General features: G+C 39.4%; 1 protein-coding gene across 1 annotated transcript in view; it reads left to right on the top strand.

The window, feature by feature from the left end:
- LOC140245592 (uncharacterized) overlaps window positions 1-16545 on the top strand; it is a 53557-nt gene extending 37012 nt beyond the window's left edge. The window contains exons 24-32 of the mRNA XM_072325157.1: window positions 1015-1155; window positions 2150-2371; window positions 3817-3894; window positions 4979-5307; window positions 6172-6208; window positions 12490-12584; window positions 13383-13594; window positions 14766-14938; window positions 15812-16545. Of these exons, the coding sequence (XP_072181258.1) occupies window positions 1015-1155; window positions 2150-2371; window positions 3817-3894; window positions 4979-5307; window positions 6172-6208; window positions 12490-12584; window positions 13383-13594; window positions 14766-14938; window positions 15812-16230 (1706 nt within the window). The 3' untranslated portion in view covers window positions 16231-16545. The remainder of the gene's footprint in view (window positions 1-1014; window positions 1156-2149; window positions 2372-3816; window positions 3895-4978; window positions 5308-6171; window positions 6209-12489; window positions 12585-13382; window positions 13595-14765; window positions 14939-15811) is intronic.
- Window positions 16546-18413: the final 1868 nt, after the last annotated feature.

Here is an 18413-nt window from a genome sequence, read left to right as displayed (position 1 = left end):
CAATTGTTTTGTTTTGTCTTATTCTACTCAAGCAGATATTCACACATATATATACATGTATATATCGATTTGCCTGATTGACTTTCTGTGGTGCTGCTGTAACATGCTTTGCATTATAATGCCTTTCAAAATGGCTTCCACCATGCTCTTGCTTGTTCTTAATTGTGTAAAACGTAAAAAGAAAGATGCAAATACTTTCAGAATGAATTCATTCACAATATTTGTTGCCTGGCATATCAAATGTGCAAGCATAGTCTCATAGCATCATTGTGTAGTCCCTTGAACATTCATTGAAACAACATACCTACTATTATGTCCATATCAACATACATACAATTTGTACATCTTGCATTTCAATGACAAACAGCTAATACATTTGTGATTTCATTTTGATTAATTTTTTCTTTGGTGGTGGCTGGAAATGAATGAAGATGTCTGTTAACACTCCCTGCTAATAAAATATTTTTGTCCTTTTTTTTTTTTAATAGTGTGCATTTTATTGCTGTGCAACAGACAAAGATAATTTGTGTTAACCTCTACATCAAATGATTTTCAAACTTGTGGTTCTGCATTTTTCTAGGATACATGTATGTGAGAAGGAATCCTGTGGGTGATCAAACAACAAATCAACGCTGTTGGACATTCGCCAAACCTTCATCTTAATTTCATGATTACCAGTCATGTGTTGGTTCATTTAGCTATGTCCTCTTTCAGATTTTGTTCAGGAGCTCTTCTACTTCTAGAAGCTGTGCCCTTTCTTTTATGTCATGGACATTTTGATATGTCGTTTAGAACATGCTTCATTGGTCAGATGATTATTACATGCTTGATAATGGAGATGAACCATAAATGTTTTATGTTTTGATGCTATGTAATGTGGCACATGCACACACATACATTACACACACACACACACTCACATTGTGCCATTAAAGTTTATGAGGCAGAAACACACTGACTAGTCTTGGCTTAAGGCTTAACACTTGTTGGGCTGCACTGCATTGCTTCCCTCAGGTGCAGCATCGGCACAGGGTGAGGGGAAAGATGCGGATGGGGGTACCTCCCTCGGGCTGGGGGTCACGAATATTGGTGTCGCCGAGAAGGCGGAGCCGGAGAAGCAGCCTCCGCTGGTCAGATTGCCAACGAATGAGCAAGGTGGGTCGGATCCCGTCTCTCTCTGCCCTACTGTCATTCCATCCATTCATCCTCCCTTTCATCAATCCATCTACCCTTCCGTCCATCGTGTGTTGGAATGCATGACAAGTTTTGCAAGATTACATCATTACAATATCTTGTTCCTAGGTGGCACCCTTTGATTTACAGGATAATTGAGGCATGAAGCCAGACCTTACCTAACCAAAATACTTGTTTCAGGTAATGGCAGTGGCATTGAATTAGCAAAGCAGTGAAACATTCAGAGAAAACCAAACAAACTGATTCTCAACATGACAATATGCATACATGTACATGTAGGTCCAATCGAATTTGCCATAACCACAGGCAGCTTGTTTTTGTGCAATAACGTGACAATGACATTTTGAGACAGCGGTGTTGATAGGGTTAATGGCAGCAACCCTCAAACAGCAGGGCACTTGAAAAGTTTAGTGCAAAAGGAACATTGGTTATGGCTGTTGACATATTACATAATCATCTGACACAGTCTTTAAAGGGCACCCAAAAGAAAGTATCATAATTTCAGAACATAAAAGGGAATGATATCCAAGTATTCATGTGTATTGAGTAAATATGGCAATGTTAGCAGAACACAATAGAAACTTAAAGAAAATCTGACAATCTGTCAAAAATTTATGATTTGTAAAGTTTTGGTGCTGCCCTTGCTGGATGAGAAGACTACAATGATGTTATTGCAGGAGAATGATATAATAAAAGAAAATACCTTTAGAATCAACACATTTCAATTTTCTAGCATAATGAACGAGCGATTGACTTCCCTGTTTCAGAAAGCAGAGGGAATAATATTTACCCTAACATGTTAGTAAGAAGTTGAAATGTGTACTTTTCACGTACTGAACAATGACATTTTGTGTTTGTACTCATCACTTTCATAGTTCAGTGAAGGAGCACAAAAACTGATTTTAATTCTTCATTGGTTTTGTGTTTCTATCATCAATCCTTTATCAACGATCAGAGTCACCACCCGTGGAGGACTCCGATTCCAAGCTGAACGATGAGCTGGCGAAGATCGTCCAGGAGACGGGCCTGCTGGAGAAGAAGGGTCCCAAGTCCAAGAAGGGAAGCACCAAGGGTAGCACGAAGAGCAGTAAGAGCAACAAGAGCAGCAAGAAATCCGCCAACGGGAAGGAGGCGGATGATGCCCCCGATGCTGAGGAGAAGGATGCCTTCATCGTTGGTAAGAGAGTCACCTCCTCTTTCTCCCCCTTCCCCTCCCTTTAGTAATATTATCCTTATTACCTCCGCCAAGGGAGGACGTTATTTTTTCTTCAGCATCTGTTGGTTGGTTGGTTGGTTTGTTTGTTTGTTTGTCCATGTGCAGAATAACTCAAGAAGTTTTGAATGGATTTGGATGAAATTTACAGGATCAGGCAATTTTTGTGGATTTTTATGAAGGATTTTTGATATTTTGGCAGGTAGGGTCAATGAACTTGGGAGTTCAAGCTGCGCATTTTGATGTTTTCATACGTGCACTGAAGTGCGTGCTCTAGTTTCTTCTAAGGCGAGGCACGCCGTGCAGCTGGAAGTTGATGATGTAACAAAAGGCTTCTATGTTGGGAAATCGCGCAACTTTCAGCATGCATACAAAATTGTACATGTACATACGTGTGGGTGGAAATCGCTGATCTCTATGGAAGAACAAGATCAGTGCTGGAATTGAGCTCTTTGGCGGAGGTTTGCACTCTCGGAGTGCTTCTCTAGTTGCATACAGTTTTGGTTTTACTTCTACTCGGTGGTCTGTGGATAGCACCATACAAATGTGACCCTGCGTCACAAAACTGGTAAAGAGTCGCCAGATATGGATTTTGAGTTCAGGGCAGATTCTGAAAGAGCAGACTTTATGCTTTAAAATGATGCATGAACTGAATACAACTGCGCCTTCTTTACCTGTCTAAATAGTGGAAAGAAAGTGAACACACTGGATAAGTGTCTACTGGTATCAAAGAGGCTTTGAAGTTTAGGGTTTATTCCAGCTATAAACCTTGCTGTGAATAACACAAAAAGCAGGATGTAAAACCATGTAATAACCACAATTAAAGAATTATCAAATCACTTAATAAGCAGGAAACTTTTACACTCATAAAGCATGACCTTGCATCAAAACGGTAGTACACTATATACCCCGAATATTTCGTGAGGTTTTCATTTTGGAAAATGTTGCAAATCAGGTGCTATTCATGAATTCAAAAACACACAAAGATATTGACTCTGTTCGCAATGTGAATTTGACATACGCGCATACATTTCTCTGTTCAGTACTGTATCACACAATCGCAACTTTAACCACTGAGGAAATTTTCAGAAGTCCAGAGTTGTGAACAATTTTGCTCACCGAAAACAATGTACTGTATAAGCTGTTATTTTCGCGAGGGTTTAATTTTCGTGAATTTTGCGAATCTCAGTTGGACCGCGAATTTACCAACACGCGAAAATGTCACCATACGCTATTAAGGTAGTAGTGCGCTTATGTAGGCCTCTGTGTCAATTCGCAAAAACAGCATCTCGCGAAAATGTCCGTGACCTCCTCATTCGCAAAAATATCTGTACACAAAAATAACAGCGTATACGGCATATACAATAATTTGACTCGCCATTCTCTCTCTCTTTCTTTCTCTCTATCAGGCATACCAAAAGAAAGCAAGGCAGACATTATGCTCTACAAGCCCATGACGCCTGAACCAAAGAAGGAGGAACCGAAACGTAAGTTGACTCCCCCCCCCCCCTCCCCACCACCCTGACCAGACATGGCACAACATCTGTATAAGGGAGTTCATGGTTGCAATTTGCGCATGTGCAAAATAAAGGTCAAATGAGAATGTTTGTGTATTTGCTATTGACTTTCAAACGAAAAGAATCCTCCGGCAAATGAGGATTTGGAATATTAAGTTGTGTGTTTCACCTTGTTAGAACACACAGGTGAAAGTGATTCATCAATAATGTTTAACAAAAGCTAAGCACGCATTTCATTGACATTGATTACAAAGGTGGCATGCTTCAACAAAAAATGCTCTGTCACATGTCCTTTCCATGTTATTTGAAAGTCTGTGGTGTAGGGGTCAAATGAGACATGCGCTAACCATGAACTCCCTTATTATCAGTACCACATAGGCAAAGTTTTTATGTGTTGTAAGCACTTCATTGGGAAGAAATCGAGTCGATCAGAATGAGGAGGGTGTTGATTAAAAATATGATTCTTTGCATTGACATCTGGCGAAAAAAAAAAGAAGAAAGATTTGAACTTGATTGGCATTGGTGTGAAATTTGAAGTATGTGATGCATACCAGTGTAGTGTGTACAATCTCTAAGCCCCCTATTGGAATCAAAGTAATATCTAGTGGCTTGGAAAGCGAGAACATTGCTTTTTAGAGTGTGTTAAAGTGTACTCATGGGTATGTTTGTTTGTGTTTGTGTCTGTGTCAGTGTCTCTGTCTGTCTGTACTTCTGTTTGTGTTTATTCATCATTTTCCTTTAACCTCGTGAAGCAGACAGTGTATTCCAGCCAAATTCCTCTCTCTTTTTATGAAAACTGGTAGTTCTAGCAGTTGCACATTTAAGTTTATCTGTGTGCTTTACCTCCCTGCTCCCCAAATTCTTTATCCCAAACATGAGTGTGTCGGTATAATGTGCAGCATTGCCATCGATCAGCGTTTTGGGGGGTAAGATATGCTAGGTTGTGACTTACTTTGAGGAGTTGATGTTGTGAGAAATAGTGATAGGGTTTCCATCTAACACATCTTCTTTTTTTTTTTTTTTTGCCTCGTTACCTGTTGTGCTTCATAAGCAGCCCCTCCAAAAGAGAAGAAGAAAATCCAGAAGAAGACCAAGAAGGCTCAGGCCCCGAAGCCGGAGAAACCCAAGAAGCCCAAGAAGAAGCCCAAGTCGGAGTCCTCCAAGTCGTCCAAGGACGGTCTGGAGGAGGAGGAGGATGCGAAGAGCAAAGCATCCAGCGAGAAGAAGGAGGAGGAGGAGAAGGAGGAGGAAGGACAGAAGGAAGAATCGGAGAAGGATAAAGGGGAAGAGCAGCCACCAGAGAAGGAGGAAGAGGAGGAGGAGGAAGAGGAGGAAGCGGAGAGACAGTCTCCCGAGTCTCCAGAATTCATCTTCATCCATGATGTGAGTATGATGAGACTGAAGACCGTTTCCATGGTAACTCATACTGTCTTTTGTGATGCATGTATGTATATTCCTATTTTCTTCTGATACATCGCCATTCCACATTTGTATGTGTTGCATTAAGTGACTTTGATTTGTCAAGGGTTGTATATTCTCACAGTCACCATCGTATATGTTGTACGACTTCAATTCACAATCCAAGTATATCACATGTTTTGGTGCCACTCGCTTCATGATGTCGGTTTTGTATGCTTCTACAATTTCTGTCTCATTCATCTGTTGTGTACAGGGGAGGAATCATAGGATAATATGATTTGAACTTGCAACCAATATCACTTTTTTTTTTTTTGGGGGGGGGGGGAGTGGGGGGAACATTATACACATGTACATGTATGAAACTGTTTCATTTCCCATAACTTCCTTATGTTATACAAAAATCCAATATTGATGCCACTTCTACCATTCTGCTTGTTGGGTTTGTGTCAAGTATGAAAGTTAACTAATTGGTATGGGATTGCATTATAAGTGAAATGTCTTATTAAAAACAAACAGACACACCAATTAAAGGGATGGTAGAGTTTTGGTTAAAATGGGGCTTCAGACTTTTTTTCCTTTTTTGTGAGATAATGAGAAACTACTTATGAAATATGAAAGCATATACAATAAGAGGAATTCAATGTTTCTTTCATGAAAATTGGTTTTGAAATGGCCGAGATATCCAAAACAAAGTGGTCCTATTCAGAGGTGGGTCCCACCTTTAATTAGGACCACAACCAAAACTATACCATCCCTTTAAAGATCACTCCTTTACCGTGTTCCCTTCCATTCTCTGTTTCATTTCCATTCCATCTTCCCTCCATCCAGGAATTCTCTGAGTCTGAGGACGAACCGGTATGTATCCGCATCACCCATCCCATTTCTCTGTTTACCGATTCCACATTACGCTTTCATTTTTATAGTAACGCAAGAAAAAAGCTGGTCAAAAGTTGTATATGTGCACATGGTCATGTCAGTTTGTTCCAACAAAGAGACTGTTAAAAACCAACAACTACATTACTGCGATACTGAAATCTTTCTTTCAGAAAGCATTAATTGTTGGTGGTACTGCTATGGGTATCAAATAAGATTTCACACCAATGAGAAACAAATTCCAGAAAGACTTTCCTGAGCTCACACTTTTGTTACCATAACTACCTATAATGTCTCTTATGTTGAGAGATCCTTTGTATCAATGGCTATCTCATTAAGGACGAGATTATTTACTGAATATAAGCAAAGGGGTTGGGGCGGTATTGTTTGTGCATGTAAATGAAAGTGTGGAATTAGGATGAACACTGCAGGTGTGTTTGACACATTGCAACAATTACAATACTTGATGCATTTTGAAGTGTCTTTGTCACCTGTATCTACTAAAAAATGAAAGTTTCTGAATTTGTTGAGAAACTGCAGAACTGCCAGAAGACTGTCACTATAGAAGATCATTTCGCAATATCTTGTTTGTTATATTTCAATGTTATGATAGTCTTTAGAAGTACTGATTCATTTTCTTATTTTCTGTTTGTTAGTTCGTTGTTGTTGTTTTTTTTTTTTTTTGGGGGGGGGAGGGGTGGGGCGGAGGAAAAGGTAGAAAACTAATTTTTGTTTTCTAGTCAGTATACACTTTTCTTCAGATTTTCAACCTACCATAAAAAACTTCTCTCTGTAAAACCGCAAAGTGTATCATGACATGTAGTAAATTCTTTAAGCATTAGAAAGGAATACCATCTCTAACTCAAATGTAGAAACAAAAGTTTTCTATCCTTTTTTTTTTTCATCTGCATCTTCTTTTCTCCTTCCTTTTCTTTTTCTTCTTTTACTTCTTCTTATCGTCATCTTTCTTTTTGTTTCTTTTCTTTTGCTGTTCTTTTCCTTTCCTTCATTATCTATCATTCCTTCTATTACTTCTACCTCTATTACTGCTACTTTTCGATCTTTTGATTCCTTATTTTCATAAGGGGTAGAGATCCAGTTGAAGTCTGATTAAGTATTATCCATGTTTATGAGAACCTGAGTGGTAGAAGTATGGGTTCAGAGTTCAAATTTTAGATATACACAAACAGAAAAAAAAAAAAAACATATTTATATATTCTTCTTTATTCCATTTCTTTTTCTTATGATTGGATTTTGATACTGTCTTAAGTTGCTCGTTTTCATTAGCCATAGCCAGCCATTCACATCACTCTGAATACAGATTTTACAAAATCTATGTTCGAAAGTTTATCATATGCATGTGATCACCCTAAATTCAATTTCATCATGTAAACGTTTCTTCAGGTATTCATTCCTTCTGCAACTACAACACTAACCACAGTTTGGCACCTCATCACATTGTACTCATTTTGTGTGATGTCTGAATTTGTAGTTTCTTAAAGCACATTGAAATGGTCTTACTCCCTTCTTCCGTTGTCTAATATCCTTTTTCCATCACTTCACCCTTCTCTCTTCTTCTTCTTCTTCTCCTCCTCCTCTCCCTTCCCACACCCCTTCTTTACCCCTCCCATCCCTCTCTCCTTACTGTCAAATAATCTTTCATCCCGTCTTTTCTCAATCTTCCTTTCCTTTCCCCTCCATTTCCCTAACCTTCTTTCCATTTACCATCCATGCCCTTCCCTCCTAAATCTTTTGGCTTCCTTCTCTCCTTCCCTTTTTCATACCTTTCTATTTTTCTCCACCTCCTTCTCCTCCCCCCGCCCCACTTTTGGCAATTCACTACCCTCTATTACCCCCATCCCCTCCCCCTTCCCCCTCCTTTTCTCTCCCTCCCCTCTCTCCCTCCCTTTCCGTAGACATTTATTTTCCTTCCCTCCCCCCTCCCGTATTCATACTTCACCCACTCCGCCCCAGAGTAACTGACTGTCAGTCGTTACCTTGCAGATACATCATAATTTTGTCTGAAAAGTTGATTGCATATCCAATTACTCAAGCAGACCCTGTACATTAAGTTGTTACAAAATATCTTGATGGTTTTAATTACCAAGATAATGAAATTTAATGTTTCCTGCATCAGGAAGATAAAAGCTAATGAAGTACCATTTGGTTTCCTGCACATTTAAGTCTGGTGATTCCAGTCGACAATGTCCACGTATGTAGACACAGCGTACAGGTTCAGTTATTTACAAAAAACAAACAAAACAAAAAAGACAAAAAAAAAAGAAGACAAGAAACAAAACAGGAGAAAGAACAAACAATGATCACAGCTTCACGCAGGTTAGATAAATTACATGGTGTATCTGCTACCTGCTGGATACACAGTGCGTGAAGATATGTGTTTGATTGTGAAACAGACTCTCTCATTAAAGCAGACATGTTAAGGAGCAATTTAGTAATGAAGACATTTCTTGTTGCTTTTCTAAGACCAGATGCTGTATACCAACCTGCATGGTATTTACCAGCCTGCATGGTTTGTATTTGCAACCCTACACTGAATAATGACCCTTAGAATATCATTTATGCTGCGGTATACTCTTCCAAATGTACTGCTTTGAATAGTGATTACGAAGTCTCACAGAATGATGATGATCAGCAACGCTTTTGAGAGCAGATATTTTTCGGCTTCTGCATATCACCTAACTCATTTCAGTGATGAGTTCAAGTACGATTTTCATTTGTCACCTTTTTTTTTAGTCACAGACTTTTGAAAAATAACTAATTTTGCAAAAACCATTATGGAGATGTTACGATTAAGGAGACCACAACTTGGAATTGTCTCTGTTTTCGTCTTGTTTTGTAACTTCACGTTTGACAGAGACACACATTCACACCGTCACCATCTTCCCTGCATTTGATGTGGCACAGTTATATCTGATGTGTTCTTGACTGTCCAGTGTGAATGCACTTGTACACACACACACACACACACACACACGAACACACACACAAACACATGCACAGAGTGCCATGTAAGTAGCGTGTTCGCACATTCATTCAGCATCAATGTTTTGCTACAGGAATACCCCACAACCCTGCCCTGTTTCATTTAGTTTTGTCATCCAAGACAGTTAAATCATGTGCACAACATACCCCATTCCCTCTCTGCGCACAATTGTAGATTGCAGTCAATGACCATGATTTCTCATATCCGTGTGTGCATGTGTGTGTGTGTGTGTGTGTGTGTTTGTGTGTGTGTGTTTATTTGTTTTTGTTTGTTTTTCCATTTTATTCAGATTTCATCTCAATGTGAAATGCACCAGTACACTGTACATCAACCAGACAGCCCACAGTTAACCTTACTTTCACAAGTCATTTGTTTCTCGAATTTCAATCACCCATTCACCACAAAATTCGTCACATTGCAATTTGGAATCTATTTGATCCAAGTACACCTGTCTATATTTGTGTGTGTCTGAGTGTGTGTGTGTGTGCGTGTGTGTGTGTGTGTTTTTTTTTTTTCAAGTGCCTGATTGTTTTTTCATTTGTTTGGCACTTTTTTTTTCATCCAAAATCATTTGTCACTGCTTTCACTCTGGCTGGACAAATCCACCATTTTTTCATATCACCTGGTGAGTTTTTTTTTTTTTTTTTTTTCACATTCATTGATTGCTCATGATTTATCCGCCTTGTTTTATATTTGAAAATGTCTGGCATGTTTGTTGCAAGAATGCATGCTGAGCAACTTTCCATGGGCATGAGAGGTTCCTAGAATCACACGTTTCAGGCACCTATAAAAAAAAAAAAAAAAAATTGTATTGTTCATTCATTAGTCATATTCAGACGTACAGAATAACGGGTTGCTGAGTGCACTCCAAAACTCATGTTTTTTTGCAACAGTTGGCATTCTCCAAATTAGCGGATTAGCGAGCGTGCTCTGAAACTCAATTTTTTTTTTTTTTTGCAACTGTTCACACGAACAGAAATAACTCGCTTATTGCCGCCTGATAAAACTATTAATCTTGTGCCTCACAGTGGTGTGGAGCACACGCTGTTGTGACATTTGCTTTGAATGATGAGATATATAAACAAAATAGATAGTTCCATGCACTTGCGATCGATGTTGTCATTAGAAGTACCTCGCATGAGAACACAGCATGCGTATGAGTGCACCAGAAGATTTTTCTGTTTTTCATTAATGATCATGACTGTGATTCGCTTTCTTCGCCATTTGGCAGACATTGTTTTGCTTCCATATCTGCCAGTGTCATCACCATCATTACCGTCACAACCATTTTTTTGTTGCTGTTCTTTTTTTTACTTTCATTTCACATATCATATCTGCAACTGAGATTTTCACGTGATTCTGTGATTCCAATTTCCTCATCAGACTTGCCCTTTGCTTGCCATCGAGCACACACTCAAATTTCATCAGTCACTGTCAGTTACCATGGCAACGTGTGTATCACCTACCCACATGACTGCCACTGAAAAAAACATCCAAATCACCTTTGTCTGTGCTATCGTTATCATCTTTACCTTTCACAGTTTGACGAATCTTTCAGAATATCGTACATTTGCATACATGTAGCTACATGTAACTCTTCAAATTGGCAATGTTACCATGATACAGGCACTTGTACTCAGTGGCATAATCACTCATACTGTATGCCCTTTTTATCAGAAGTGGATTAACATGCTTACAGAATTGACAGTTGCTTATCAGTTAATCTATCTCTGAAAACATAGTCACACTGTAAAGGGGTAGCATTCTCATTTTATTTTGGTATTATGTTTTTCTTTACAGTCAATGGTTAAAAGCAGTTACATGCTCTTTTGTCCAAGGCCCTGTTGCATTGAACTAAGATGAATTTACAATCAATGGTAACTCTGCGATCAGTTGTAACCATACATTGTAAGTGGTTTCTTGGCTTTGATTGGCTGTGGAATAGGGTTTGCCATGGTAGTTACCATTGCTTTGCAGAGTTAATATTAAGAGTAAAATTACCCTAGTTTGATGCAACTGGGTCCAAATTTCAAGTCTTAAATGTTTTGGTACATGTGTGAACTTCTTGTTAGCCAGTGGACAGCTTGCATGTTCTCTCTCCAGTGCTTTTTCACTTTGAAGGCCTTGTACAATATTGTTCAAGTGCAAACATCCTAATAATAGAGTCTGAAGAAAGACTAGTTTGTATACATTGATATTACTTTTTCTCCTTGTTATGTATTAGCTGCATATCATTTATTTAGTTTGTGTGACTCTACACAAGTGTTCTTTAATTGTACTTATTCTTGTGATTCAGTTAGCGTATTTGTGTGCATGTTGTTTGCAGGACTGATTTGTACTTTGTGTCCCGTTTGATAATATTGTGAGAGTTTAGATACTGCATGGAGCTGCTTTTATTCTTGTTGAACTTGTAGGTTGAGAATGTATTGTATGATTTGTATAAAATTTTTACAGAAAATCTGTTTGACAAATTGATATGGCTCATAGGCACCAGGCAAAGACTTTAAAATTTCAGGAAAGGATTATTTTTAAAAAGTTTATACGCAATGTACTTTATCAAATACCACTGTCTTTTATGTGTTCTGTCTTTTGAATACTATATAGTGTTGTTTTTTTCACATCTACAATCTTGTTATCAAATAAAAGATCTTAAAATTATGAACACACTTGTTCAGTTGGATAGTGTTGGTAGCCCTTCAGGGAATTCCTTTATCAGCTGTCCATTGAAAGAAAAAGAAATGCCAGATAAACTAGAAATATGAAGCAAGCTCACAAAGTACAAAGTTGTCAACAAGTGCATTCAACGCATAGCTCTGACAGCACACACAAAAAATGGTTATACGCTGGGAATGCCAGAATGAGCATGAGCGTGAGCATCTGAGGCCCATTCCAGAAAGAAGCATGCAATAATCTTAAGTTAGAGTGTTTCCAGCCACGAAAGCATCGACACAAACGCTCAAAACTTGCTATTGTCTGGCAGCTGTTGTGGTCATTGAAATCGTTGCATGGCCTCACAATGGAATATACCTTTAGTACTGTACTCAACGTGTTATTTCAAACTCATGTATAGCCTACAGCTTCTAGCATCCTGACTGAAGTCTGATGTGTTTGATAACTGAATATTTCACCTGTCTTGTTGTAGCATTGTACACATTCAATGAAAAGAAGAGAAAAGATAAAGCCATAGTTCCCTGGTTTCCACTGCAATCATGTTATGCCTTGTGATTGATATTAATTTCATGTTTGCTTGTTTTTTTCACGTCAGCCTGCTCCTGAACCCCCGGAACCTGAAATTCAGCTGGAGCCCACAGTATCAGCCGTCCCCAGCGAGGACATGACGTCTGAATTCACAGACTTCACAGAAGTGAGTGATTTTATCTCTTTACCTTCTCAGCCTTTCGATTATTCCCTTTAAGAGGCTTTCATTGTTAGTCAACCAGTGCAATATTCTCATGGAGATAGTTGAAAATTTGTGTTGAATGGGATTTGAATTTAGAGTTTAACCATACATAACCCTTGTTTGCGGTTAATGTTGTGGATTGCTTGAGGTGTTAGCAGAGATTCCTTTTCCATCTCACAAAAACTGGTACAGGTACAAAGTAGAACATAATGGCTATAGAATGATCCCGATATACTACTCTGCAATATTCGTATCACAATATTTGTAATTCTATATTTGAATTCAACTTTTTTGTTGTGTTCCATATTAATGCCCTTAGAAATGCCTGTATCGAGTGCTGTATACAAGTGTATTTATCATTATCATTATCATTATGATATGATGTGCTTTCACCATTTATGTATACACAAGGGGTACAATTAGCTGTTGTCTAAATACTTTGTATTCTAAATACATCTACTTTGTAAATATTGCAAAATGTTTCCAATATGATATCATTTTGGCCACATTAGCCCAAATCAAAAGATACTGAACACCACTGCACCAACTTAAGAAAACAGAAAAGGCATTATGTCTAACACTGTACTTTGTATCTCTTAACTATTTCTATGAGATGAATCACTTTAAAGCATCTATCAAGGATTGAACAAAAAAAAAGAAGAAGAAAAAAAGAAGGAAATAATGCCAGTACTTCTTCTAGGGCAAGCAGGCAGTAAATTCATCGCTACGCTCTGTCTTGGGTCATCTTCTTTTGAAATCCAGGACTCCACCAGTCAGGGTCCAAACAGCATCTCGCGGTCCCAGGCCAAGGCCTTCAAGCGGGCGGCGGAGGCGGAGAAGAGGCGCGTCGCCGTGGAGAAGAAGAGGCGGGAGAGGGAGGAGGCCAAGCGCAAGGCGCAGGAGGAGGCGGAGCGCAAGGAGCGGATCCAGCTGGAGTTTGAGGAGGAGAAGAGGCGCAAGGAGGCAGAAGCAAGGTGAGATGGGGTCATGACCTATAACCTTTGACATTTGTTATGGAGAAGAGGAGGCAGAATGAACACAAAGAAAATTTTATGATGTGAAGAAGAAAGAAGGAGTAGGAAAAAAAGAGATAAAAGAAGGAAAAGAACAGGAAGAAGAAAAGGGAGAGGATGAGAAGATAACTATAGAAAAGTGATAGGAGAAAATGATGACAGTGGAAAGAAGGAATGAGGAAGAGGAAGAGGAGACAGATGAGAAATGAGAAGAAATAAGTGAAAAAAAGAAGACAAAATGGATGGATATGATTCGGAAGAGGAGGAGGAGGAGAAGGAAAATGATGGATAGGATAAAGCGAGAAAAGAAAAAGAAAATTACATATAAAAAGAGTACTTGATTATCTGAAATAATGTTTTCGTGAAAGAGTGAGAATGCTCCGTAAAGCAAAAAATAACTTTGATTCTGCTTCATCCTGAATACAAATTCCACTATCTGTATTTCCTTGGTTTACTGCTGTGTTTGTACAGCAGAATCTTCCCTGTCCATTACAGTGCACTCCCGATATAATGATCATGATTATAATGGAATTCTTTACTACAATGAAGTAAAAATTCAGGTCCTAAAACTACAGTTTATTTATCTTCATATACAATGTACTTTACTGTTCAGCTATAACAAAATTTTGATCTAACAGAGGAAAACTGCCGGTCAAAGGGGACTTTGTTATAATGATAGTTGCCTGTATCAATATTTAGTGAGGTAGAATAAAAATTCTCTTTGCTTTAAAGCTCTATTTCTAATGTATGCCATTGTGTATTTGTGATTGCAAAATTATCAAAGGCCTCTGAATGGCTATATATGTATGTGTATTTGAACACATTTTAGATGATTAAAGAGAATATCTCTCAAATTGGCAAATTCTGTGTTTTTGTTTTAGTTTTTTGTATTTTTTTGGGAGGGGGTCTGGTTTTGTACAAGTTTAATTAATTCAAGTAGTTCATTCAACTCTTTCTGTATTAGAGGATACTTAGTGACATGTAGAGTTGCCAATTTAAGTACAAGATGAAAAATGGAAAGAGTTGCCAATTTGGTGATTGCAAGAAGGTAACTTCTGCTGTAAAATTACCCTGCAGGACATTTATGGGTATAGAGTGTAATGTTTGTGCCTTGACCTCCCAACCATTGCAGGGAACGTGCGGAGAGAGAGGCGCTGGAGCGCCAGAAGCAGGCCAAGGAGGAAGAAGAGCGCCAGCGCCAGGCGGCACTGGCCGCGGAGCGTGAGCGCCGGCAGCAGGCGGAGTACAAGCGCAAGATGGAGGAGATGGCGCGCAAGAAGAAAGAGGAGGAGGCAAAGAAAAAAGGTGAGACTGCCGTCAAATCCATCCGTAAAATCTAATAGTTCAAGAAAACATGCAATGTGTGTTTGAAAAGAGGTAAAAGCATTGCTTTGAATCTTCCTGTTATGGAATCCATGCTATAGTCAACCTCGTTTAACCCGTGGAGGACCAGTCCCTCCCGAGTATACTCAGGCAGGTGGCTATGGAAAATGCGTGTTGTAGCAAAATTAGCCCGTCCCCAACAGGTTAAGTCAACCTCGCATAAGTCAAATAATCACCTAAGTCGAAGGTCTTTTCAAGTCCTAGTCTCAATATATTCTATTGATTTTAATCCGGCATAAGTCAAAATTTCTTTTAACTCAGAGCGATTTCTTCTGTCAAAATAGATTCCATTTAGGTAAGGTTGACTGTATTTTGATTTAAAAAAATGGCCACCTGAGGAAAACAAGGGTTCTGTTTTGCCCCTCCTTCATCACCCCCACCCCCCTGCAAACAGGCAGACAAACAAACAAACATGCAGTAGGGTGACTGCAATGTAATGTACCCTAGCAGAGGCATCAGAAAATGTTGAAAAGTATTTGAATTGTGAATCATTTTGATGTGAGAGAGAAAATGATGCCATCAATGTAGGAAAAAATGACATGGGTAGTGGCAAAGGGATGTCAATCTGTAGATTTCCAGTAGGAATTAACCATCTTCACACCAACAATCTACAAAAGTGTACCTTGGTTAATTATCAACAATTAATGGACCTCCGTACTCTTTCCATTGAATCTCCTCTCCTCTCCCCTCCACCCATATAAATCAACGTCTTCCTTCAACCTTTGTCTCTTTCTATGTCTGTCTGTCTGTCTGTCTTTCTATCTCGCGCTCTTGCTGTTTCCTTCCTGACATCAGCTGAGGAGGAAGTCCGGCGGAAGGAAGAGGAGGAGAGGCAGCGGCTCGAGGCGGAGCGCCTGGCGGCCATGGAGGAGGCGGAGCGGCTGGAGTACGAGAAGCGGAGGCAGGCCGAGGAGCTGGAGGCGGCGCGCATCGCCGAGGAGGAGCGCATCCGGCGCGAGATGGAGGAGAAGATCGCCCAGGCCCAGGCGGAGAAGCTGGCCCTCGAGATGGCCCGGCGGCAGAAGGAGCTGGAGGCGCGGCTGCAGTTCAACAAGGAGCTCCACTCGGAGGCCAACGTCTTCGCCCACTCGCAGGAGATGACCCGCGCCTTCACCTGGTCCTACTTCGAGCTCCTCGACTACCTGGGCATCGAGATCCCAGACTCACTGAAGGAGCACTACAAAGAGATTGCAGGAGGGGCGGAAGACAGCTAGTCACCTGGATGGATGCTAGTTGCATCCTGGTGATAAGATGCAGAGTGTACAATGTATAGTTGTAACAAAAAGCAGATGGTTAGCTTAGAGAGCAAAGGAGTTCAATCCTGGTCACCTTATTTTCTGCTTCAGTAGAGGTACATGTAAATGTGTAGCCTGTCCTCTCAAAACTGCCAACCTTACTTCTTGAAGAGATCTAGGGCATTGAGCAGGAAATCTTGTTTAGAGTTCTTTTATTCCCACAGCAGAGCTCTTGTGAGGGTTCATACATGGTAGGCAGAGTCTTCTAGCTTATGCAGAGATGCTTTTGAGCTGTCTGGGTTATTGAATGTAAATTTGTTTTCTATTCTTTCCTATCATAAGCTTCCTTAAATCAAATTACATTCCATACTTAGAATAGGCTTTCTCTATTTATGACTCAGCAGTCAAAAACATCTTGTATCCCTTACATCTCTTAGATGATGTGTAGATGTGTGCAGCTAGACTACACGGGGGTGTGAACATAACGCAAAACATCCATGTTGTCTGTTGCCATGACAGAGCAAATTCCATACACGCGTGTGAGAGAGGATGGCGAGAAAACGTACATGCACAAGTGTGGATTGGGTGCTGCCCGAGATATCCTGAAAGTCCATAAAGAAGTCAGAAAGGACAGACATCTTGCATTGAGGAAGTTTGTTCTGTTCCGAAAAACCCCCAGAAGATGAGAATTTAGCTCTGACGTCGTTTAATGATTGCAAGATCAAGACAGTGGGTAGAAGGTGAAAAACCCTCAGTTTATTTATTGAAATGGGAGGGTATTTTATTGTATTACAATTGATATATTGGAGTTTATGGATTGCTATGGATTGCTATTTATTGCTGTCAGGGTCGTAAAGTGAATATGGCCCGTGCTTTCTTAATGACCACCAGGTATTAGCTATTCCGGTTTGTTGAAGAGTATTAACATTTGAGGCATTTCTTTGCAAAGAATCATCTTTTTCCTCTGAAAAGAATTGCAAAAATATGTCAATTGTTGAGACACACAAGTTGGTGAAGATGCACTGTTTGCCAAGAGAAATAGAGACAAAATAAGGAAACCCCACCAAACATTAGAAGAAAAGAAAGAAATGTATGTAATTACATGCTCTTGAGGAGCAAAGAACAAAACGTAGTTCTTTGTACTTTCACAGTGACCAGAGGAATTTTCATCGCTAAAATCATCCAGTAAGATTAATTGGTCATGAATATTTGCTGTGTATTATGCAGAACGACACAAAGTATTTTGCTACTGCAGCACGAATGAAGCCAAGTTTTGTATGTAGATGCCGATTTCTAAAAAATAATACATTCCGTAATGATACAACACAATCTATGCAGGAACAATGACTATACATTGTTCCCTAGAGATCATCTATATGTGGAAAAGCATGTATTCTTTCGGTAGAAACCTCAATGAATTCTTGAACTACGCAAATACAAATGAGTATGTAAAGTGCTGCAAAACAAGTTTTGTGGACAATTTAGACCTCTTCCACTATTTAATGTCATTTAAACCTTTATTTTCGTGAAGCATGTATTCTTTTAAGCAGATCTTCTGTGAATGTGAATGAAAAATGTATTGATGCGTAGTGCATTAGTACAGATGGATGTGTCAACGATCTCTAACTTCTAAGTGCATCCTGCTCGACCGAAGATCATTTTTCATATGGCCACATGTAGCACTCAGCAATGGGTATCACCAAAAAACCAAAACCAATCACACATGTATTTTCCAATCTGTGCATTAGCACCTCCATACCATCCATTTTTGAGGCATTATAGCTTGTTCATAGGTGATGTGTTTGCAAATTATAAAATCCACTTGAGCTGTGCTCATGGAGGACAATTTCCCCCTATTAACCTTTTCTGTGCCAGGGACTTTTGACAGTGTGTGTACAATCCTAATGGGTTTTTCAGTGCCAATCGGCACTCTAAGTGCACAAAGGATTATCAAGGGATAGTACACATTTTCACAGTCTTGGCAGTTGGGAGTGTTGAACATGTACACTGTTGTATAGGTTGAGCCAATGATGTACAGGATATCCTATAGGTATTATGCTCTTTCATTATACATTGTATATATGCAAGCCAATCAATTCTAATACCTGATCTATTTTCTATTCTGTATTCTATGCAGGTGTACGGAATCAGCTTCCTTTCTG

The sequence above is a fragment of the Diadema setosum genome, chromosome 22 (genome assembly GCF_964275005.1).
Source record: "Diadema setosum chromosome 22, eeDiaSeto1, whole genome shotgun sequence".
NCBI lineage: Eukaryota > Metazoa > Echinodermata > Echinoidea > Diadematoida > Diadematidae > Diadema > Diadema setosum.
The sequence above is the reverse complement of the archived record's forward strand: the minus strand, read 5'-3'. Positions and strand labels throughout refer to the sequence as shown.